Raw genomic sequence first — 25,619 nt, 5'->3', positions numbered from 1 at the left:
ATGAGGACCACAAAGAATAGCATCCAGGACCTTGGTGACTGTATCACATGGCCCCTCCACCCTGTGCCCATGCCACACTTTCTAAAGTTTGTTACCTTACCTCTCTGGGGTTGTAAGGTTTACAGTTATTTCCCCCTCTTATTCTCCTGAGTTCCTCTGGGTATTCTCTGTAAGAACTGATTCTCATTATGAACTTCACTAAGACGGCAATCTCAGAGCCTCACCTTGCCCATCTAGAAAGTGGGGGTGGGTACCTGCTGTTCTTATCAAGTGGAGTTGCCATGAGCCTCCAATGAGACATGTATTAATTTATTTTCTGTTGTGATATTAAAATACCCCCAACAAGAAGCAACTTAAGTCAGAAAGGGCTTATTCTGGCTTACAGTTGTAGGGGATAGAGTCCATCAGGGCAGGCAAGCATTGCAGAGGGCAGAGAAGGCACAATGGTAGGAGCAGAAAGCTGACTGGTCATATTTCATCTACACACAGGGAAGAGAGGGAAAACAGGAAGTGGGACCAGGCTATTCGGCCCCAGAGCCCAGCGATGTACTTCCTCCAACAAGGCTCTCCCTCCTTACAGGTTCCATAACCTCCCCAAACAGCAGCCCCAGCTGGGAACCGATTTTCATGAGCCTCTGAGGGACATTTCTATTCAAACCACAATAAGGAGGCACACTTGAAAATAATTCTTAGACTGAGGAGCAGGTTTAAACATAAGCAGTTGCTATTGGTGTAGGTGTGTGGGATGTGAGATTTTCAGGTAGACGATGCAGCCCGATGCAGCCATTGGCTCAGGGCCGTGTAAACCACCCTGGCCATAGTGTGTGCTTACCTCGTTTACATTAACTGTAAGCACAGATGCCAATTATTAATTTTATTGTTACTCACAGACATAGAATTGTGAGCTAGAAGGTTTTCTTGGGTTTCTAGTTCAACTGTCAAATGCTACAAACAAGCCTAAGAAATGGAGCGAGTTAAATGCCCGAGCAAGCGCTCACCTTAGTCCTCTGACTCAGTGGTCTCTTTACTATTGTGGTCATCTCCTGCGACAGGCTGTATTCATGGCATGTTCTTTCCACACAAGTGGAACAAGCATTTTAGCCTCATGGGGTGCAGCAGAAGTCAGAATTCAAATGTCTATCCAGGCTGCTGAGTGGTGGGGGACCATCTCCAAGGCCTCATCTGTGTTTCCTGTGGGGTAGCTCCAGAGTCCAGTCTGTTGTAGCAGGTGTGTGTGTGTGTGGGGGGGGGGACCACTCACACAGCACTCCTTGCTTATCCAGGCTTTGTCCCATGGCCTGCCTTGCCATGGAGTCCAGAGGACCTGGGGCTAGACAGCACCCACCCAGCATTCAGAAGACTGGAGGGTGAATTGTGGGTCTCTGTCCCTGTAAGATACAGAAATGCTTTCACCATCATCTAAAGGGGAACCTTTCTTAGCTTTATATGTACTGCTATGTGGGACATCACCAAGAAGCCCTAAGGGTCCTGAAGCCTATCGCCCACCCCCTTCCTTCTTCAGATCCATTTTTTCCACTATCATTTCTTCCTACTGACAACTGACACTGCTCTCCAGTGGCTGCTGGGAGCCCCCTCCTGCTCCCAGGGAAACTACAGAATCTGCACAGTTATTTGTGAAAGAGGATGAGGTCCAGTCACAATGGGAGAGGATGTCAGCAGAGGATGTTTTTAAAAGCAAGCTGTGTTTTTGTGACTCTCTAGTCTTGGTTCCCACCCTGAAGGCTCCTCCAATCCTGGGGATGAAGACAAAATATTTTTAGTCTGATAGTATTCTGTAGCCAGCCAAGAGCTGAACCATCTGTCTTCCACGCTGGATAGCTCAGTGGAACAGTTTTAATGGAAATAACTTGGAAGGTATCACATACCTCCAGAGCCCAGGCTGTGCTATGGACAACTGGGTTGCTTTGAAGCCTTAAGGCTGAATAGAGTAGAAACATAGAGAAGAAAATGAACAGAGTGGACAGAGATGTTTGTGATCCCTGGGAGAATGTTTGCAACACAAATGTCACAGAATTGGAATGTACTTTTGAGATAGCAGCTTGGCAAAGAAAATCAATTGACAAACAGAGGCCTACACCCAGTCATTAGATGAATCAGGGCCACCCATTTGCTGCACGTTGTATGACAAGTTTAAATATTTTCAGTTTTAAAAAGTCCACCTTTTGCAGGTGTGCCACAGTTTAAAGATTTATCTTCTGGTATTAAAAAAGCAAAGGATATGAAACCTTTGGCCTGGAATGTAGGGTAGTGTCTGAGGAAGAAAAGAAGCCTAGGGGTTCTCATAGGCCCTCCCTGGGAGCCCTATGAATATTCACCACAAGCCCCAGGAGCCAGCTTAGCCTCCTGCTAGATGTGCTCAGCAACATTCCCTTGGACTCCAAAGCTTTCTTTCATCAGTGCAACTCCCTGAAGAGACCTCTTCAGAAAGACTCTATTTAAATTCATTTCAAATGGTGGTGCACGCCTTTAATCCCAGCACTTGGGGAGCAGAGGCAAGCAGATCTCTGTGAGTTCGGGACCAGCATGGTCTACAAAGTGAGTTGTAAGTCAGCTGAAGTTATGTAATGAGACTCTGTCCCATAAAGAAACACCAATCAATAGATAGATAGATAGATAGATAGATAGATAGATAGATAGATAGATAGATAAGATACTGAAAATGTTGCTGCAGATCAACAATAGGCGAAGCTAGAGTTTTTAGAAGATGCTGGCGTGCTCAGACTCTCCCTGCCCCCCCCCACACACACACAAGCATTTTCATCCAGTGCACTGTCCTGAATGGGAACATGAATTTGAGGCTCTGTGGCAGACACTGACACCATGTGATCAGGTAACACTACTGTTGCATGCTGATTTTAAGCCCATTTAGGAATTGAAAATGGGAGTTATTTGCATTTCATCCAGTTCAAAGGATGCTAGCAACAGAGGAGATGAATGGGAGGGTGGAACCTGGCTTGGTGGAGGGCTGGAGGTCCCAGGATAAATGGATGCCTTATGGGATTAAAACAATGATTTTACTGAGAAACCATTTCATAAATGATCACTCACTCCAGAGGGGTTAGGAAAACACTTTGGGGATCCATTTGGTAAAGTACTCTTAATATGATTCTTCTTCCTTAATTCCCCCAAATTCCTCTTGGATTAAAGTGGAAATAGAAAGCAAGCCCACTTTGGACACTGTCTGACAGTGTCATTCCATGGCTTTCTTGGTGCCTCTTTCCTTCTGTGGTGTATGCATGCATTTAAAACATGGCTGCCCAATGTCCGTCAGGAATAGAAAGGATAAATAAAATACTATAGGCGTGCACAAAGAAATATGATGTAATCATGAGATTTCATGAAACACAGAGGGATTTGCTTCTGTTGGTGCAAACTTTAGAGGCTGAGCCAGCATATGGGGTGCAAGTCAACATGGGGATAGAAGATGCCCCTGGAGGATGCATGAAGTGTTTCTTAGTACAGACTATGTGCTCTTTCCTGGTTGAGTAATGGGTACAGAGCGCATTATATGTGTGAAACTTCATATACACTTCTGATTTGTGCACAATTCTCGGAATGTGTGAAACGTCAATAAGGGATTTTACTTACAAAAAAAGCATAATTCTCTCTCAAGAAAGTGTGGGAAGTGCTTTCAAAGTTTTCTTCGTACTTTATAAGGAAGCACAATCCAGCATATGAAATGCATGACATTTTCCTGATGAGAAGTAAGAAGAATCAAACAAATTATAGTGTCAGCTGCAGCTACTTGATACAAGAACCCTTTTCTGGGTATGCCAAATTAAGTGTCCCCCCGCTCCCCAGGGCATTCAGTATTTCATCCTCTGGTCCCTGGTCACCCTCCAAACTTGTATTTATTAATAACTTACCAAAGGACAGGAATGTGAGGATTATGTTTAACCCATGTTATCTGCTCCTGGTATGAAAAATGATACTTTGCTTCTGAAAGGGATGCCTCTGAAATGGTGGGCAAACTGAACTTGTGTAGGATACTGACAGAGATAAGGATCATAGCATCCCCTACCGTAAAAGTCACCTATGGCAAGAAATAGCATTGAAGGGTGACTGGGCACAACACACAGGACTTTTACAGCAGTGAGACTATTTTATAGGAGACTATCACGAGGGCTACACCCCACTAGACATTTGTCTAGACCTGTAGAATGTACAGGAACCAAGAGTGAACCCTGCTGTGAACTGTGGGCTCAGGTGATACCCATGTCAATCAGTAGGCCATCAGTTACAGCTAATACAATAGTTGGGCATGCACTGTTGATAAGCAAGCTGGACAGGGTCAGGGTAATGAGTGTGGGCATTGGGATGCTAGTTTCTACTCACTTAGCTATGAATCTAAAACAGCTCTAGAGTCTTTTTGAAAAAGAGAGGAAAATACATTTGGGGTAGTAGATTTAAAAGATTTGGCGTTATTTACACTGGTGTTTTGTTTTATTGTGTGTGTACTACATGGTAACATCCTTCCAATAAACAGAAGCAGAAGGAGAAAATGAAAACTTTTAAAGATGACCTCCTATGTCTTTAGCCTTAGCAAACTCTGAAAGCAAACTTCAGGCACAGGAAGACTTCATTTTATACAATAAAATTCTATTTGTCCTCAAAGGAACTGTGAGTGCCACCTGTCAACCTCCTTTTAACTCAGCTTGAAGCAGTCATGCAGGTTCCCTTTAGAGCTTCAAGTTACTTAATCTGTCTGCAGTTGACTGTCTTCTTTCATACAAAAGGAAAACAAAGACCAAGATGAGTAAACTTTTAAAATATTGAAAAATCTTCACACAACTGCTCACTGCACAGTGTTAATATATGCCTCCAGCCACCTGTGTGCACAGGTGTACTTTATTCTGGGCCGCATCTGTGCCTCCAGCCACCTGTGTGCACAGGTGTACTTTATTCTGGGCTGTATCTGTGCATCTAACCACCTGTTTGCACAGGTGTACTTTATTCTGGGCTGCATCTGTGCATCTAACCACCTGTTTGCACAGGTGTACTTTATTCTGGGCTGTATCTGTGCATCTAACCACCTGTGTGCACAGGTGTATGCTGTGGATGATTGATTGATAAATAAAACACTGATTGGCAAGTAGCCAGGCAGGAAGTATAGGCAGGACTAGCAGAGAGGATAATTGAGAGAATAGGAAGGCAGAGAGAGGAGGAGATGCCAGTCTGCCATCCAGGAAACATCAGGTAAAGCCATAGAACATGTGGTGACATATAGAATAACAGAAATGGGCTGAGTATAAGAGTAAGAGCTAGACATTGGTAGGCCTGAGCTAATGGCTGAGCAGTTTAAATAATATAAGCATCTGTATGTTTATTTTATAAGTGGGCTACAGGATGGCCGGGGCTTGGTGGGACCTGAAGAGAAAAACTCTAGCCACAGGTGTACTTTATTCTGGAGAAGAATCGTTTCCTACAGCTTTTCAGGGTAAGCTGGGCCTCTAAGCAGGACTGAGTGCACATGAGCGCCATTTTGACTGTGGATGGGATAGTTTAATATTGCCTTCCTAGTCAAGGCTTCACCCTCCCCCACCCTCTTTGTTCATGTGCCTTTATTGACAAAGAGAAAACATACCATAAATTGTACTCACTGCAAGTATAGCTCTTGATTGTGATGAGTGTATGGTTGTGTAATGATCTCACAGAGTAGGACAATGAGGGCTTAGGACTTTCCCATTGCCCCAGACTGATGGCTCAGCTGCTGCAATCCCATCTCCTCCCTGTTCTCAGCAACCTCTGACCTACTTCCTCTTTCTTTGCTCTTACCTTTGATAGAATTTCTTATAAATGTCTGGCTCCCTTCACTTAACAGAAAATAGTTCCAGTTCATCCATGTCATTGGGTGTATGTTTATTGCTGAGGAATACCACCAAGAAACATATTGTTTTATTTTAACATTTCATCTCTTACTTAGCTTTTCCTGGTTGGGGTCATTTGGATTACACTGCTTTGGGACTGGAGTCAAGAGTACAGACATGCAGACTCTCACCTACATCTTTCTGTAGACATCCGCCTTTATTCTACTTCAACATGTAGTCATGAGAAGTATTTTATTGCATGGCATGCTTACTTTCAGCTTCTTAAAAGACTACCACAGATATTCTCAAAGGAGGCATGCCACTGTGCAAAGGCTCCGCTGTTTGCCTACCCTCAACACCTGGCATAGTCATCTTTTCAGAGATGTAGCTATTATGATGTTAGAATATGACTATGGTTTTCATTTTGTTTACTATGACTAAACAGTGTTCAAAATACTCTGTATCCTTATTAGACATCCATATGTCTCTCTGCTGACATATCTGTTGAAGGCTCTGAGGGGCAGGGGACTGGGGTGTACCCAGCGGCAGAGTGCTTGACTAACACAGGCCTTGGGCTGACTCCTAACACCACACTCATTGTCGCAGCAGCAGCAGCAGCAGCAGCAGCAGCAGCAGCACACTTCTTTGGGCTTTGTTGTCATTGTTAGTTTGGTTGGTAGTTAATCTGTTTTGGCTTGGTTTCCCCCTCCTTTTTCGTGATGACCAGGCCCTCATGCATGCAGGTCAGGGCTGACTGAGCTGGTCTTTCCCATTTTGCCCACTGGTTACCAGGCTTGGTTGACTTGCTGTTAATGCATTGTCAGAGTTATGCATATGCTCTGGGTGCAAATCACTTCTCAGATGTATGGTTTGTAAATGTTTCTCCTTGTCTCTGGCAGGTCTTTCTTTGTAAGGGAGAGGGAATTTAATGATGACCATCAATCGGTTCCTTTATAGATCATGCCCTTGGCATAATAGTTAAGAAATCTTTGCTCAAAACATGATCATAGAATTTCCCCCCTATAGCCTTATAAGAAATGTCAGACTTGGCTTTTGTGTGTGTCCACAGCCCAAGGTGGGTTAGTTAATTTTCACACATATTTAATAGGACTCATTGGCTGTGGCTATCCAGCTTTCCCAGAATTACTTGTTACGGGGGTCTTCCCTCTTCCCAACTAACTACCTTGGCATTTGTTGAAGATCAGCTGGCCATAAATGTGTGGCTATATTGTTAGACTCCCTCTTCTGTTCCATTGCTCTACAAAAGACACCACTCTGTGGATTGTGTGGCATATCATAGGAAGTTTTAAAACCAAGTAGTTTAAATGTCTTGCTCCTAATCTTGGCTAAATGTTTCCTGGTTGGGCCCTTAGCAGTGCCGTGACGTTTTAGCAGCCCTCCATTTCCACATACAATCCTGCCGACACTTTGATAGAGAATTTACTGAACTGTAGCTCTGACCTGGAACCCCAGAGCTGGGGAGGTAGCAGTGAAAGGCTCAGGAGCTCAAAGTCACCTGATTTTGAGCCAGCCTGGGCTACATGAGGGCCTGTCTTAAAGAGCCAACATAAAAATAAAACATGGAGACTGGTTATGTCCTTTGAGGATACATGTATTTACAGGTAATATTTGTTTAGCACCACTAAGTGACAGAGATAGCTTTACAGCTTTTAATCACTTGGAGATGAGAAAAGCAGTAACAGTCCAGTCTGCAAAATACAATATGCATTTCTTCAAGATGTACCCCAAGAGCTTGAGGAGGGGGCTGTCTGCCCCCTCTCTGGTTTTAAGCAGGCAGCTGAAGCAAACAAGAGCTGTTTTGTGCCTCCTTGTTTTTGAAAGCAAATTGCCATCCTCCTTGTGATATGGTGGTGATGTCTGATTCTGGGGTGTTCTCACCCATTTAGGCTGGATTTGCACAGACTTGTAGTACTTTCTGGGCTTGGTGGAAGCTGCCTGGGTGGACCGATTCATTCACCTGTGCCAGCATACAAACATGGGGCAGAGGCACACCCTCATCATTCAGCCCGTTCATAATGGTGCTTCAGGAAGAGGTCTCCTGGGACAGATGAGTGTGCGTCCTGGAGATCAGGCCTGTCCAGTCCCTCTCCCAACTCAGGGGAGAGAGAGTGGCTGCAAAGGAGCTGAGTCAGCACTAGCACTGTCCTCCCACAGACAGTGAGACAGAGAGCCCTGCTCAGCTCTCCCTCCCCACCCATTCCCCTGCTAGGCAAGCAAGCATCAGGTCCTTGTCATCCCCCTGGTCTCCTCAGCTGCTGTCAGGTGTGGAGCGTGGATCCCACCCTGACCCTCGCTCCCCTGGTCAGCTCCTTCCTGCTGATGAGTCTGTTACACAGCCTGCGTCCTTGGGGTATAGTGAGACAAGCTACAAGATCTTTCATGGCGCCTGTAGTTGGTGGTGGTTGTTTTTTTGTTGTTGTTGTTGTTGTTGTTGTTGTTGTTTTCTTTCATTGGGGGCCCATCACCCAGCTCCCAAATAAATACACAGAGGCTTATTCTTTCTTTTGAATGCTTGGCCTTAGCTTGGCTTGTTTCTAGCCAGCTTTCCTAACTTAAATTATCCTGTTTCTTTTTACATTTTGCCCCTGGGCTTTTTACCTTTCTTTATATATCTTTCTTTCCTTCTTACTCCTTAGCAGGCTGGGTGGCTGGCCCCTGGCATCCTCTTCTCCTCCTTTTCTTGTTTCTCACTCTCTTTCCTTGATTTCCTCTCCTATTTATTGTCTATGCCTGCCAGCCCCACCTATCCCTCTCCTGCCTTGTTATTGACCTTTTAGATCTTTATTAGACCATCAGGTGTTTTAGACAGGCACAGTAACACAGCTTCACAGATGCACAAATGCAACATAAAAGAATGCAACACATCTTTGTATCATTAAACAAATATTCCACAGCATAAAGAAATGTAACACATCTTAAACTAGTATCACACAACAGTACCTAACACAGAGCAGGGCATTATGGGAGGCCAGCCCCAAACACCTGTGAATAGTCAAGCCCTGGGTCTCTTCACTGATTCTTGTGTGTGACTGTTTCTTAAAGAAGTGGCCTGTTCTTGGCCACATCTATTGAAGTGCTCAGATTGCAGTGGGCCCCTTTGATCAATTGTTTTAGCACCCTGATCCTCACTCCAACAGTGCCTGCAAGTCCTTCTCAAAGTAGGTAGGACATAAGTGATCAATTGACAAAGGTCAGCCTCAAGGAGTTGGGCCTGAGTAGTGCACTCCAGGAAGAGGATAAAAAGAAGCTAACAGGGACGGTTGGCAGCCTGGAATCGAGAAGATTGTGGGCCCAGGAAGGGCTCCATAATTGTGGTTCTCTTTCCCTCTTGCCCGTAGCCTATTCAGTCAGCCCAGGGCTAGTCAGGGCCTCAGAATCAACAGGATGGAGTATCTGGCAAAGCTCTGTTCCCTCCACCAGGGAGCTTTCCCCAACCCTGTTCGGGAGTGTATAGTAATGTGGGATTTCACACACAAGCAGGATTTTACATCTGAGTGGGAGGTGAAATTGTGGTGTTGACACTTTTTCAGAAAGTGTCCCAGGGCTTAGGAAGGTAGGTAGTAACAGAATTGAGGCTCTGTGGGTACTAAGAACTGATTCCCAAAGCCTTGGAGCTGCTCCATGTCCATAAGGAATTGAAAACTTCTTCTTTCTCTTCCAGACAGCCATGGGTCTAATAAAAACTTGGTATCTTGCATTAAACCTTACAATAGATAGCATTTCCTCAGAGTTCTAGCTTATGTGTTAGGGATTGACCAAATGATATAATAACCATCAACGTGATCAGCACTGTTAAGGGCAGGTGGCTTGTTTGGTTTTTATTTGGTTTTGTATGTTTAGCATTTTAGATGTGTAGGAAGGCACTTTAAAAATTCAGCTAAATAATCAAACTGCCTTTCTTGTGGCATCTAATGCTAACTAGAGTATAGCTTTCTAATATGAATTTCTAAAAATCTTTAGAATTTTGTTATTGTTGTTTGATTTGTTTGTTTGGTTGGTTTTGTTTTAGAGGCAAGGTCTCACTATGAAGTCTTGGTTGACCTAAAATTTACATTATAGACCAGGCTTGTCACAGAGATCTGCCTGCCTCTGCCCCGAGTGCCGTTTTAATGTATACTTTAAGTAGTTATAAGGCTAGTGTACAGTTGTAAGGGTTTGTGACTCACTGTCAGCCTAGGGTGACTGGCAACCCTCTTACCTTAGCCTCTGAAGTGCTTGAATTACAGGTTGTGAGCCACCATGACTGGCAGACTTTCAGATTTTTGTTTTGTTTTTAGTGGAGAATGGAATTGCCAGAACTCTGGCATGAAATGGCATGTCTAGTCTCTCAGGCTTAGACACAGCTAGAGTAGCAAGCTGTGTGCCTGGGCCCTGGTACCAGGCACACCACCACTCAGACTGCCACCTGCCACCACAGAGCCCTGGCTGTGCTTTACAAGTTAGCCTTCTCTATAATAAGTCATGCTTGCTCTCCATTTGGTATCTATTGCTCATAATCTGAAAAACTTTCCCTTCTAAAAATGACTCCAATTTAAATGATTTGGGGTTCAGCTGCATCTGAGTTTCGCTCTGTTTGCATATGACCCTGCATGTGTTCACAGGGCTTGCCTGTGAACTGTCATGGGTGTCCATATAAGGAAAGGGAACAGGAGTCACAGTAGCTCACCCACACGGAGGAGGGGCTCTTGTCCTTGAACCCTCAGGCCTGCACTGTTTCCGAGACAGAGAATGAACGTCTCAAGGACTCTAGGCTGCTCTTTGTGTGGTGACATGAATCTGTTGACGTGTTTGGCCTCTCGAACAAGCACATGGGGGAAGATGTCTATCCCTCTCAGTGTGACAGTCTGCCTCTTGGCCTGGGTACACCCCCCACCGCCTCTGCAACATTTCAGATACTTTCCCTCCTCTTTGGTCACCACAGTGTACAGCGTTCCTACCTACCTAATTCATCATGATGGTTTTCTTTTCTTCCTTACCAGGTTGACGAAACAAATCAAACCCATGTTTTCCTGGTTATTACTGCTAGGGTTGAACCAACTAATTAACTAACTAACCTGCTTACTAACTAACTATACTTAATAACTGACTAACTTGAATGAACTTACAAACATGCTAACTAACTGCCCACCCTCCTTCCCTCCCTCCCTCCTCTTCCTCATTCTCCTCCTCTTACCTTGTTGTTGATTTTTTGTGAATTGCCCACATTTTCTTTGGCAATTGCCCTTTACCATATTGGCATTTATGTCTCTCACTGGCACTCCTTATACATTCTTACCAATCCTTTGCCAGAAACATGTGGCAAATTTTTTTTATTACTTCTTTTAACTTTCTGTCTAGAGAGCTGTATTTTTGTACATAGCTCAGTATTTCCCTTTGTTGTTTCTAAATTTTGTCTTTTGACCCTGTTTAGTTTTTAATAAACAATTTTTCAAAACTCTGTGTGTCAGCCAGGCGGTGGTGGCGCACGCCTTTAATCCTGGCACTTGGGAGGCAGAGCCAGGTGGATCTCTGTGAGTTTGAGGCCAACCTAGTATCCAAAGCGAGTTCCAGGAAAGGTGCAAAGCTACACAGAGAAACCCTGTCTCAATCCCCCCCCAAAATCTGTGTGTCCCAATAATTCTATTTTTTCCCATTTTAGTCTTTATAAACTCCATAAAAATTTTAATTGGTTGTGTAAGGAATTGAGATATGTTTTTTTTTTAAATGGACAACCATTGTGCTCATCATTTATTTTTTTAAAAACTACCATTCTAATATATTTGGAATTTATTTTGATGATCAAGTAAATTCTCTTGTGTGTATGAACACGTAGTTATTTTTTACTCATCTGTGCTCTGATATTCCATGATGCTGTTCATGCTGTTATCTTAGCCTTACAATTTTTAAATCAAGAAGGAAAACTCCCCTCTCTTTGCTGGTGTCTTTTTGAAAATATGTTTGTATTTTTGTGTTTCCTTTCATATGAATGTGTGGAAGCATTCTATTAAGGATGATAAAGGAAATGCCTGTGGGGCCTTTAGATTGGGAATATATTACATTAACAGGTTGATTTAGATAAATCAGCATTTTGACAATATTTAGTAAAATTTTGAGTTACTTCTGTTAAGGTCTTTAGTTATGTACCTGTCTTTACACACATCTTGTTTTGCATGGTTTATTTGTTACTATTACAAATGGGGACTCATTTTCCATGGCATTTCCATGAGTAAAAAAGTGTGTGTGTGTGTGTGTGTGTGTGTGTGTGTGTGTGTGTGTGTGTGTGTTTCTACTTAATTGACAAAATTCTTTTATTGGTGACCCTTTTTTTGACTTCTCACATTGGCTTGGGCTGCAAACCTTTAGGATGTATTGGTAAGCATGGATCTTTGTCTTATTCCTGTGCCTAATTAGAATTTTCTAACATTTCACTACTAGCGAAGGCAAACCAACTTTACCCACCAGGAGAAATTCTTTGTGTCTGTAGTTCATTGAGGGCTGTGCATTTTACCACAGCTGACAGCAGATTCCTGCCGTGAGGACCCAGAGATTATCCAAACTAACTTGATCCTCTGCATTGACATCCCAGCCTGGCTTGGAAACTGAGTGAAAGCTTTCTTCTTCCTTCTGCTCACATCTGACTCTGTGTATGCTAAGGGCCAAAGTCACTTTACAGTCATACTTCTTTCTTCTCTTGCCACTTGCGACCCTGCCCCACAGTCCTCCCCAAATAAAATTTGGAGTTTTAAAATTAATAAGAAATAGCTAGTAGACTATAAGATCACCAGTTCTGAGATTTTTCTAGCAGATGCCATTGAAAACTATCATGTCCCAGCTTCTATTTTAAATACTTCTATTTTTTTCTGGTTAAGCGTCTTGAGTAGCCTTGCACCCCCTCTCAATGTGGCTGATGAGGGGCATCTGTAATTTCCACAAGAGGATGTGAGACAGGAATCGGGCCAAGCCCCTGACTTCCTGTTGAGGTTTCACCCAGGGTCAGGAGCAGGAAGCAGCCCTTCTTTTTCTCAGCCCTGCCACTGCCCATGCTTAGTTCAGAAGAAATACTTTCACAGTTGGCTGGTAAAAATGATTTAGTTGCAGAGCATAGTTGATCATTCTGAGGTGAAGGAAGATTCTTTGCTAGGCCATGAATGAAGGATCCTGTTTCGGTCAGGCTTGCTTTTGGACCATGACACTAATGTGACCTGACACCTGTCTAGAGAATTGTCCCTGTGTCCAGTGACACTTTGCCTTGGGAAGTTGACACTTGCTGTGATGACACCTGTCATATTTAGGCATGTAAAGTGCTAGAGAATTCTGTAGAGCCACTTCAGTAAAATGTTTTCTCTGGGAACTCTTACAATAAGACCTTGTCCAAACATGGATATAAACAGCGTAGAAGAGAATCTGAGTTTTAAGACAAAAGCAATGAATGATCTTTTAAGAGGATCCCCCCCCCCCCCCAGTCCCCGGTACAAAATGGATAGATCTGATTATTTTCCGATAACATAGCTAAGAAAGCAAAAATAGGGTCATTTTTATTTGTGTGTCTATAGGTATATATTCATAAATGTGGGTGTGCACATGTGTATGTGTGCACCTGGAGGCCAGAGGTCATCCTCAGGCTCCATCCACCTGGCTTTTTGAGACAGATTTTATCACTTGGCCTTGAACTCTCAAAGTAGGCTCGACAGGCTTGTGAGCCCAGGGACCCATGTGTCTCCAGCTCTCTGTTTCCTCTTTGGCTTCTTTACCTGGATTCACTGGGACTGGACTTGGTTCTTTAGGCTTGTATGGCAGGTAGTTTACTAACTGAGCATTTCCCTCAGCCCCACCATTTCTTTTTAGTGGTTAATGTTACCCTTCTGTAGCCTCCAGCAGAAACTTCTATGTTAGCTTTAAGGTGGCACTTAGGGAAGACACAAGACATCTCCCCGGTTTGAGTTGTCTGACTGACAGAAAGCCTAGACAAAGAGGGATTAGGAGCCATAAACCCCAAGAGACAAGGCCACCATCATTCTGGGAATGAATGCCCCAGAGCCCTGTCCAGGCCCAGTGAGGTCGGCTTTACCATGTAGGACTGATGGGATGGGGAGTTTGGCCAACCTGACAATTATTTTTTCTTCCTCAAATCTTCTCTTTTCTAATCCCTCAAGTCCAGAAAAGGGTGTGAGAGCCATTTAATGGGGTGAGCATGACATCTTCTGTTTTTCTCTTGCAGGCAGGTGACAAACACTATCACCCCAGCTGCGCACGATGCAGCAGATGCAACCAGATGTTCACAGAAGGGGAAGAAATGTATCTTCAAGGTAAGATGGACTGGAGAGCAGAGTGGGTGTGCCACACCTGAGAAAAATGATCTTGCTGTGTTTGTTGGATTGTGTTTTAGAGAAGGAGGGATTTTATTAGCTGAGCAGTTACTCAACAAGAGTGTGCCAGAAGTTACCTCATCAGTTTGTGTTAATCAGCCAAGCACTTGACACGTTGGCAGTGAGCCCCAGAGCCTGTTAGGGAATGAACTGAGCTCATGGCATGCTGGGAAGACTCACCTCTGATCCTGTGGATGTGAGGGCCCATGAACACCAGCAGATGCTCCTCTAACTCATCCCAGGAGTATGTTTTGGATCAAAAGGAGAGAGAAAGTGTTTCAGAAGTCTCGAGAAGTGTTGGTTTGCGATGGCCACTCTCTCTTTTCTCCTTTCACTGTCCTTTGAGGAAGGCCTTTTGAGGTCCAAGCCTGCTGGCCTCTGACATCACAGCCATTGCTCCACCCACTAAGAGGACACAGTTCATATGGAGCTAGAGACTGAAAAGGGACCCACAGTTCCTGCAAGAGTAAGATACTTGTGATAGCAAGGAAGTCTTCATTCCCAAAGACTCACAATGTTTTTTTAATTAAAAATAATTTTGATAAATGTCTCCAGTGTGAAACTATGATTGATTCTAATACCTTCTAAAATTCCGAAACCTCTTGGAGAAGCCATAGGCACAGATTCTCTTCCAGTCAAACAACACCATGACTGTAAGCATTCTGCTATTTTTAGCAGGAAGAGTCATTAATTAGCCAAAGATTTATCAGAACAATTAGCTCAAGCTGTAAGAGCAATTGCTTGTTCGGCTTGGTAATTACGGGTCTTGGTGGCCTCAGCATGTCATTTCTACCTTCTTCTTTACACTTAACACTATGTGTGATTTTAATGAATGGTTTGCTTTGCTTTCACAGTTTTGTTTTTGTGCAACAAAGCAAAGTCTCTAGACATGAGTGTCGAACGTTAAAACACAGGCTTGACTACTCTCTTTAAAAAAGGCTCAGAGTCTAGAAATGGCCAGTTTAGTGCCTTTTCAGGTTTAGCCTGATTGCTCTGAAAAATTGTGGTGAAACACACCACTGAGTGTTGAAAGTGGCAAGTGACAGGTGCCACATTTGTGATCTCTAGGGGCTTCATAGGATGCATTTTCCCATGGACTAGTCATACATCTGCAATGGCAAAGGGCAGGTGTCACTTTGCATTTTTGCAGAGAGCTGATTAGTTCCCAGTGTATCTCCAGGCCTAGTTTTAGATGTTAGTGCAGCAGTTACATGCTCCCAAGCCTATGTCTGCTAAGAGCGGAGAAACAGGTGTGTGGTGTGAACTGGATGTTCACATCGGGTCCAGATGCTAAACAGGGTTCAAACTGCGCACAAATATGTTCACCTCCCAAATGAGCTGCATTTTGAACCCCAGGGGTGGGTCTCGGTCTTCTCTGGAGTGGAGCTTGCTACCACTACCTGCCCTCTTGAAGCATCCTTGAGAATAAGCTTCATTTTCCTCAGCATCTGATGCTGTCTCAGGTCACATTCCCAGTGTGTTTGACCCTTGGAGAACAGTGCTGACATTGTGTGCAGACTGTGATCTGTCAGGTGCCTCCTGCTTAGTAGAACCTTCCAGAGAATGCTTCTCCTGGCCTGAGCCCGACCCTTTTGTTCTCCGGAGACATTTCCTGTGCTTTGTAGTCAGAGTTTGAGCCAGTGTCAATGCTGAAGGGACCTGCATGTTGGTCTGGTTTTTGTTTGTTCTCAACCTCCTTTTAGCTTTTTCTTTTTCTCCTCCTCCTCCTCCTCTTCTTTTTTTTCTGTGATACAAAGTAGAAATGATTATTCAATAGAGATTGGAGTATTAAATTGGAATTAAAGGCGTGAACCACCACAGCCCTCCTCATGTGTTACTTTTAAAGAATAATTGTATCTTTTAAAAAGAAAAAGTAACCCATTAAAAGCAAAACATCTCTTAAGTTAGACTGATCTCAGGCCCAGTTCTGTGGCCTCCATTGTGCCTTATGAAGAGCAAGCTCAGAACTCACCCAGAGAATAGAGTTGACTTCAGGGTCATAGGTCACATAGGTGTGGGATCCTCCTCAGAGGATAGGGGGTTTGAGCTGCTCTGGAAAGTCTGCTCAACAGAACTGTGCCTTCCTTCCATTTCCAGTATTCCCAATGGTTCATTGTGTCTTTCCAGGTTCTACTGTGTGGCATCCCGACTGTAAGCAGTCCACCAAGACAGAGGAGAAGCTGCGGGTAAGGAAACAGCCAGGGCCAGGGTGCTCTGGAGGTCACCGGCACATCTGGCCACTTGTTCCTGGGCTTGGGGGAAAGTACTTTTCATAGGTTTTGTTTTTTTTTTTCCTTATAGAAAACCCGAGGTCAAAGGCTGCTTGGCCAGCTAGGAGGGCTCCCTCTCCCTGCAAATGTATGTAATTGTTCACCATGCTTGTGTTGGACTCCACCAGCCTTATCCTAGCCATCAGTGCCTTAGGAAGGTGTCCAGAGGTACAGTGGGGAGAAGTGACACATCGGACAGCCACAGCGATCCTCTTGGCTTAGTCCATCATGCACCACTTTACCCCAGACTCTGTACCTGCTGCCCAGCTCTGGTGTGCTTTGCTGACTTCTAAAATCCAAGTTTAAAAGAGCAGCCTCTAGCTCCAAAAGGTGCCAGCCAATCAGGTGTAAAGGCTTAAGCCAGGCTAATGCTGGCATGAGCTGTGTCATGCCAGGGGGCAGCAGAGGAATTGCCCACCACTGTTGGGGTGGTTTTCCCTGCCTCTGTCCATCCATCCACCAGGCAGTCAGAGCTTGAAATTTAGAGGAAGATGGGTGTTTGGGAAACAGGTTACCTTCCCAGAACGTTAGAGCTGATGCCTGTGGACACTTTGGCTCTAAGAATGTAAAACTGTGGCCTAATTGTAACTCCTGCCCACAAACCACCCAAGTAGTGCATCGTTCTCACCCTCCCTACAGAGTAGCTTTTTGTTTTCTAAAGAACCTTTTTTTTCTTTTAACTTCATCTCTGATGAAGTCTTCGGGAGGAATGATAATGAGGCCAGACTGATGGGATACACATATTTCTCTGTCAGAATAGCTGGGGTTTGCAGATCCTCTTCCTGACATGACTGAAAGCAATACAAACTGGAACATGTCTCCATGGAACTCTCTAGAAGGCTTATGGGGAAACTAGTGAAATATTCTCATTCTGGCTGAGAGGAGTTTCTTCTTGTTTTGTTCCTTTGTTGAGCTTTCCAGAAAATTCCAGAGCTCCTCTCCATGATGCCCCCGCTTGTGGGGCAGGTTGGCTCTAGCTCACTGTCTTCTGGAAACACAGTAGTAGGGGTGGGGTGCAGGCTGATGCTGGTGAGGCTTAGAGGGAGTACATTTTCAACAGAGGAATCACTCTCGTGCTCTTTAAGGGCGTGTCTCCACACACATCTTGAGCCAAGATTTCCAGGCCTTTTCCCACATGTCAAATTAGAGCAGTTTCCATAGCAAAATGAAAATGTTTGAGGACTCTTTGGACAACCCGAGAGTGAAGAACATTCTTGACATTTAAGACCTCATAGGGCGTTTGTAGCAACAGTTTTAGGGTCAAGAGGACCAATGGAAGGGTCATAATGTAGATAAGTATACTGTCATTTGAAGACCGGTTAATATACTTTTAATATGGGCCCCCAACTGAGCCCTGGAGTGGCCCATATGTCTGTCGGTCACGGATTCCTCCTGGTTTTCCTTCAGTCTTTTAACTGACTTTTCTCATGGTATTTTGGAATGGGGCTATTTTGTTGCTGACTCTTACTTTCTCTCATGTCTCATGGCAGCCACCAAACGTTCATCGTTCTTCATCTGATTTCTTTTATCCCAAAAGTCTGATTCGTCGTACAGGACGGTCCCCAGCTCTACAGGTTGGCGCTGTGTGGGGGCCAAGGCTTAGAGCAGCTGTCCTAGGCCCAGGCTTCTGTTGCTCCCCTCCCCCCCCCACCCCTTCCATCTCCCAGCTCCCCCACCCCCCACCCCTTCCATCTCACTTCCTCCCCCTACTCCATCCCTTCCATCTCCCACTTTCCCCCACCCCACCCCTTCCAAGTCCTGCCTCCCCCCACCCCTTCCATCTCCCAGCTCCCCCACCCCTTCCCCTTCCATCCCCCAGCTCCCCCTCACCCCTTCCATCTCCCACTTTCCCCCTCACCCCTTCCCCTTCCATCTCCCAGCTCCCCCACCCCCTACCCCTTCCATCTCCAGGCTCCCCCCCCCCCACCCCTTCCATCTCCCACTTCCCCCCTCACCCCACCCCTTCAATCTCCCAGCTCCCCCCACCCCTTCCCCTTCCATCCCCCAGCTCTCCCTCACCCCTTCCATCTCCCACTTCCCCCCTCACCCCTTCCCCTTCCATCTCCCAGCTCCCCCTCACCTCCCTTCTGTCTCCCAGCTCCATGCTTTTGGTCACCTAACTTTCTCAGCCTCTGTAGCAGGTAGTGGCTTTCCTCACCTCATACCCTGACTCGGGTGTTGTTGTTGTTGTTTTAGTTTTTTTTTCTCTCTCTCTAATGGATGGTTTTTCTTTCTGAGCAATGGCTGAACTGATGTTTTGATTAAAGCTAGCACACGGGAAGCTGCTGTTTGGTCTTGTGTTCCCACATTTGTTCACTGAACAAATATTTACCGTGCACTCTGTATAGTGTTGGCCGGAAGCTATATATCCAGCTCTGTAGGGATAGAAAAGACAGATGATGATTAAAATGGACCCAAAAGGCATCTCAGGGCCTGGGTCATATGCACCTTGTTCTTGGGAATGTCAGATGAGGGCACTTGGAGGATAGAAACAGCGAATTTGAGGACAGGGAAGATTTAAATGTGGGGATGGGAAGGGATGGGCAGCTAGATGAGCACATGGAAGCTGGAAGCCAAAGGCAGCAGTGCCTGGGGGTGGGGGGAGTTAGAGAAAGGAGTAGTGGGCAGTGGGGAGAAGGGAAAACCCGACCCAACCCTGCAGAAGATCTACCTGCTCTCTTTCAGGCTTTCCTAAGAATTCCCGTGAGAGCTGACTTCATAAGCTTTTACCAGGGGACACTGACATGGAGGCCCCACTACACCGAAACACCCCTCAGTGAGACAGAAAACATGGGTTGCTATGAGCCCCTTAGCCATGTTCTTTCCAGTCTGCCTCATGTGGGCAGTGAGAGACACTAAGATTACCAGAAAGGGAGTGTTAACTGCTCCTGAGACCCTCCTTGGAATGAGGAAGAACATGGCATGCTCCAAGGTCCCCCTCAGGAGCAGGAGGAGACTTGGTGTCACACCCCAGGCCTGATTTCACCTCCTTTGAGTGTCCTGGAGAAATCACTGAGAGCCTTGGTCTGTGAAACCACAGGCAACTTTTCAAAATCATCTGGTGTTGGCCAACATGCATCTCTGCTGTGACCCAGCACCTCCGCCTTTGTCCCGAGGGATGAGAAGTGCTGGGGCTTCCATCTTGACAAACACCGTGTTCTTTCTCTAAATGATTCAAAGAAGTTGAAAAGAGACCAGATCCTAAGTTCCATCACCCATGAAGTGAAGGCTGACAGGCTAGTTGCCCAAAGCCTGTGGAGACTTTAGACAGCAGCACACTGCAGACTCAGGCTCTCCAACTCCAGGCCTCAGGCCCTGCCCTGGCCCAAGGGCCGCCTAGTTAGCATGAGATCTTCACAGTATTTTAAAGATCAGCCCTGGTTGCAGAGCTCCAAGAGACAGCAGAAGGGAAGTCTTGTGAACCCGCAGGGGCAGCTGAAGGTTGTCCCTGCTGCAAATGGGCCTCTGCTCTACAGCAAACTTCTTTTTCAGATTTTCATTTGTTTCTAATTGGGGGGAGGGGGCACACTGGCTCCTTCAGTTTAAGAAATTTGAGGCAAGCCGGTGGTGGTGCTGGTGGTGGTACACACCTTTAATCCCAGCACTCAGGAGGCAGAGCCAGGTGGATCTCTTGAGTTTGAGGCCAGACTGGTCTACAGAAGTGAGATCCAGGACAGCCAGGGATACACAGAGAAACCCTGTCTCGAAAAACAAAAAAAGAAAAGAAATTTGGAGCAGATATGTGTGGTTGGAGACCTGTTTTTAATAACAGCTCCCTTCTAGCCTGTTGCTCAAAAGGGAGATCTGATTCTCATTATTCAGCCATAAATATCAATGAAGTCAACATTAGCTCCACGAAGAAAGCTGTAAACAGCTTGGGACCCAGCAGAGAAAGCATGCTGTTTGTCAACATCTCCCTTGTCCAATGGTGACAAAGAGGTGAGGGCCGCTCACCAGGGTCCTTCAGAACCCTGGAAATTCCCAAGCACCATAGTGGCTTTGATCTATTAAATCCATTCACCTCTATGGCAGCCCTGTGCACCTGCTGCTTCCACCCTAAGCCCTGCTTTGTAAGTGAAACAGCCGGAGGTGTTAAGTACCTCTGTTCCTTCCCACTGGGGACATTCGGGACTGTGCAGCCCAGAGATAAGCTCCGGTTTTGTTGCAATCACCTTCTAAAAGTAATTTTTTAAATTTACACTTAGCAGTCACTCCCTCCATCCTTCTGAACTACAGGTAAAAGTTAAAAATGACACCATACTTAAAGAAAACAGGTTCTGATTTCATTTATGTGGAGGAGTCAGCCTCACAGGAACAGTGAGACCTATGCACACTGCTGATTCATGATAGGCCTAGCACATGGCAGTGTCATGACCAAGTGTGTATTACCTGGCATGAGTCACTGCTTTCATCCTAAGAAGGCATTCCTGCTGGTGTTCATTGAAGGCTAGGGCATGAACGAACGACCTACCGAATGGCATGAGGCTGTTTTCCTTCTGAAACCCATTCACTATTGAGCCATGAAGCTCTTGCAAATCTGTGGTGTACCAAGCAGATCCCACATGAGTGTTTCCCCAAGGAGCTGATGATTCAAGGCTTTGTGTATCTCTAGAACAAGGAAGTCATGTGGTTTGCTGTCTCTTTAATGTCCCCGCAGTGTCCACTACCTTATTGCTGATATTTGCTCTTTTCGGGGACTTGGGCCTCTTTGGTCAATGGGTAGTCGCACAGAGACACCCAGACCCCTTGACCTTAGCAAAGGCTGATAGCATTCCTGCAGTGGTCTCTGGTTAGGAGATGTGAGTTTAGAGCAGTCCTCAGCTGTGGGTCATGACACCTTTGAGAGGTGAGTATCGGATATTTACATTACAATTCATAACAGTAGAAAATTTTCAGTTATGGAGTAGCCACAAAATCATTTAATGGTTGGGGGTTGCTACTACATGAGGAACTGTATCAAAGGGTCTCTCGCCATAATGATTTAAAAAAAGAAAAGAAAGGTGCCATGTGTACCTTTCCAGCCCTGCCAAGGTGTGCACTAAGCAAACACCACGTGCGACAGAGTTAGTGCAAGAGGTTTATTGGTGGAAGGGGGAGATTGAAAGAGTGAGAGGCCCTGTTGAAGTGGGACATGAGAGATTCCAAAAGTCAGACTTTAACCTTAATGTGTTTAGCTGTATTTTGTCCAACGTAGATAGGAAGGCTGGGGAGGGTTCGACATGGAAATGGACAAGCAAAGATGTAGCTCCTCTGTGGAAGTGGATGTCACAGAAGGGAGGTGGGCAAAGCAGAGCAGGGGCAATGGCAAATGACAACTTCAGCACAAGACGTTCTCAAGGTCCAACACGTCTAGAACACTCCCAGAGAGCGGGAGTCTCAAGGGTCAGGTGTCAAGAAGTCTGTCTTTGAGTCCCAGAGGTTTGGCGACCAATTGATTTGACTTTGAAATGGTTTGGTTATCAAAACAGGTGTGGGTGAAGAACTCTGGTGAACATCTACAGATCAGTGGACACTTAGAGCTGGAAAGCATGTATGGCATTGGAGGAGGGTCGATAAAACTGCAAAGTGTTAAATAGCACACACACACACACACACCCCCCCAGCCTTTAGCCCAACAATATTCATGGTGCAGATACACAAGATTAAGGCTTCCTTACTCATGGGAGCTGTAACTCCTGTCAGGCAGAGAGGGCAGGAAGCAGCTGAGGTGGGCCAGCACAGCCAGGAGCCTGACCTTGGTCTGCCTGCTTATTTTGTTTCTCATGGTTCTGGGATTAAGACCAGAGAGAGTTCTGTGCGTATCAGGTCAGCATCTTCCACTGAGCCGCGTGCCCAGCCTTTTCTGTAATTTTATTTTTGAGGCTGGGTTTCACTAAGTTGTCCAGGCTGGCCCTTGAACTCACTCTGTGACCCAAATAGGTCTTGAACTTATGATCCTCCTGTGTTCACCCACAGAGTGGCTGGGGTGACAGGCCTGGCCAGGTTCGAGAGAGCTTTCCTGCTGCAGTGTCTCTGTCCTAAAGAGAGCTCCACCTTCCCTTGTGTGCTTGCACTGGTCTTCACCTCTGCTGCTGTCCATGTGGACTTTCGTTACTGAGTACAGAATGTACCCCTGACCCACTCGTGGAACAGTGACAGATACCCCGAAGCTCCAAGGTCCTGTGTGCCCCGGTGTTTGTCGATAAGCACAGGGTGTGGGCACAGCAACTGAAGACATGTCACCTTCCTGCCTGTCCTACAGCACCCACCTAGGAAGCTGAGGTGGGGCTCTTGTATAGTTGTTGCAGTAAGAATATGTCCCGGGCGCAGGCGTGGGAGCCCATGACTATATAGTCCTAGCACCCGGGAGGCGCAACCATGAATTACAAGTTTGAGGCCAGCCTGGGTTCCATAGTAAGAGGCGTTGTTCCTGGTCTCTAGGTGATTTTCAGTTATCACACATTTTACCCTGCTTCTGACCTGAGGGTGTTTGTTTCTTCCACATCCTTCATCCCTTAGCCATATTGATGGGAAATAGACGAACACACCGACCTCACGATGCGGACAGAAAAGCACCTCAGGTTTCTGTCCACGGCCTGGGGCCTCAGGGGACTAAGGCCAGATCCTGTCTCCCTCCTGCCTCTGCAGCCTGGGAGTCATAGCTCTTCCTTAACTGTAAAGTGGGGACACGTGTCACTGATCTGTTGGGCAAGTAAGACTGGGACACACTCAGCCTGTGTCACAGTGAGTGGGTCACAAATACCAGCCACTGTTGAGCCTAATTGTGGACCCCAGACCAATGAGAGAGCCTGTCTCAGAGGAGGCTGATGGTAGTTCTGAAGATAATGACTGAGGCTGTCCTCTGGCCTCCATTTGCACACATCCACATGTGCATTACCTCTCACACACACATGTACGTGTCCACATGCATTACCCCCCCACACACATGCACACATCCACATGTGTATTACTGTGTTCAACCCTTTTAAGGGATGGCAGCTCTCTTTTAAAGGGGGCTTGCATTTTGCTTGCACCACATCTATATTTGGGCTAGGAAATTGCATAATTTTAGTAGTGTTAGGTGATGTGGGATATTCCTCATTAGGACTCATTGTTGTTGGGAAATTGTTACTCTAATCACAACTAAAGGAAAGCACAGGAACATGCCAGGTGCTTGAGAGAAGTCCCAGAGTAATGAGTCGGGCACCCCTCCTCCAAGGAACCTGTGATTTCTCCTTCTGCCTCTACCCAGCTATTGCAGAAGCACAGAGAAGGGCAACTCCTAGTCTCCAGCAGGCCCTGCCTTTCACAGTGAGCTGACCACAGCAACCCTGAGCTGGCAGGTGGCCTCATGGTCCCTTCTTCAGACATGAGTTACTCAGAACCCTGTGTATACAAGTTGTTCTTTCTGTCCTGTACAAGGTACGGCATACCGAAACCAACTGTGTCTGAAAGGAAAAGGGCCCATTTCAGCTCTATAAATTCTACTCTCCAGGAATTAGCTGCACAGGCAAGAGGAAGACTTTCAAGAGGCTTTTGCTTTCTGTATAGAATGTTCCAGAACATGCCAAGCCTCTGATCAAGCCCTTTTCCCCCAGCCCTCTTCTGTCTTCACAGGGGCTCATCACTCACCTTACCTCAGGGACTCTGGGTAGACTTAACCTATGTAATAAACTGAGTATTTGCAGACAAATAATTGATACATCATACTTTGCTCCAAATATTTATTCCTCTGTGTACAGTTCCTCTAATAACGGGAGACCTGGCAATGTTAACTAGAGAAGCAGGCACAATGGAAGGAAATCAACCAACATCTCATCAGGAATTGATTCATAAAGGAAAAATTAGGGTTGGCTCTGAGAGACAACAGCAAGGGGAACCATCTGTGGATTGAGGAAGAAGTGGGGGGGGGGGGCTCTGAGGAGGCAATTTTAAGTTAATTGAAGGAAGAAAATGAGCCAACCAAGGAAATGGTGGTGAGAGAGGGTACGTTAATGGAACAGCTAGCACAAACACCTTGAGGCAGGGACACAAGCCTTGTTCTGTAAGCGAGGGTAGGTGATGAGTGTAGCCATAAAAGAAGGTAGAGACCTGATCCTGAGTCTCAGCAGTTCTGATTTGGTACTAAATTGGCCCTATTAGCATTGACATGGAGCCGGGTTCTTCAAAGGTCCCTCTTGAAATAACTCTTCAGTGCCAAGTGAATCTAAGGAAGGCAGAGGTGAGAGCAGGAAGCCCGTGGAAACAAAGATGTACATTGTCATGGTTCTGAAGAGCAGAGCTGGTGAATAGAGCTGGGATGCTGGGCCTGCCATGGACTGGGCAGAAACAGGCAGCTGCATGATATGCTCCAAGTTCAAGCCCAAGGTTCTTTAAGGGACAAGGAAGAGGAAGGACCAAGAAAGCCACCATGGCACTAGTTTTCAGGCCATTTCCTTCAGGTGTCCTGTCCCTCCTACACCACACTCACAGGACTATCCTTTTCTAGCTGGTTGAGTTTTCCATGAAGCTTGGGTGCCCAGGGCCAGTCTGGAAGCTGAAGAGCATGATCAGGAGTCTGACAAGCCACTTGCTGTTTATTTTGCAGCCCACCAGGACCTCCTCTGAAAGTATTTATTCTAGACCAGGCTCCAGCATCCCTGGCTCACCAGGCCATACTATCTATGTAAGTATCACGTCCAAAAGGGACATTTTGGGAGCATGTAAGTTCAAGGATTGGAATAGCAGGGTAAAGAGTCCAAGAAAGGAAGCTGATCCATAGGGATCTATGATCCTGTTAGAAGATCCCAATTTCTCTGTCATTCAGGCTTCTCAGTCATACTTCCTTCAATAGTTCAACCTATGATCATCGTATTGAAAGGTGACCCAAAAGTGCAGTCACATGGTATAGGGCTTAAAAGATTGTCACACCTATGTGTGTATAGAGTTTTGGAGATTAACTGCACATTTTATACTGCTGCTTCAAGTGTTCTTAAAGTCTGCCACAAAGGTATTTACATATTTAGTTCATTCAATATTGATATTCAATATTCATAAATACTTGTATTTATCAATCTTCAAGGATTTATTGACCATCTATTTGAGATTGTCCCTCCACCCCAGTAATAAACTTAGGAAACTATTCTGAAGGTTGACATATTTCTCTATTCACTAAATCCTACCCTTTCTTAAGCCTT

The 25,619-nt window shown here is 45.6% G+C and overlaps 1 protein-coding gene across 12 annotated transcripts in view; it reads left to right on the top strand.

Moving 5' to 3' along the window:
- Nucleotides 1–25,619, top strand: part of Ablim1 (actin binding LIM protein 1) — a 291,354-nt gene that overhangs the window by 230,286 nt on the left and 35,449 nt on the right. For all 12 annotated transcript variants that reach the window (XM_036173639.1, XM_036173682.1, XM_036173663.1 and 9 more), the window contains 3 exons: nt 14,047–14,134; nt 16,322–16,380; nt 25,031–25,108. In XM_036173639.1, the coding sequence (XP_036029532.1) occupies nt 14,047–14,134; nt 16,322–16,380; nt 25,031–25,108 (225 nt within the window). The remainder of the gene's footprint in view (nt 1–14,046; nt 14,135–16,321; nt 16,381–25,030; nt 25,109–25,619) is intronic.

This window comes from Onychomys torridus, chromosome 1, assembly GCF_903995425.1.
Source record: "Onychomys torridus chromosome 1, mOncTor1.1, whole genome shotgun sequence".
Lineage (NCBI taxonomy): Eukaryota > Metazoa > Chordata > Mammalia > Rodentia > Cricetidae > Onychomys > Onychomys torridus.
This window is presented reverse-complemented; position numbering and strand designations above follow the sequence as displayed.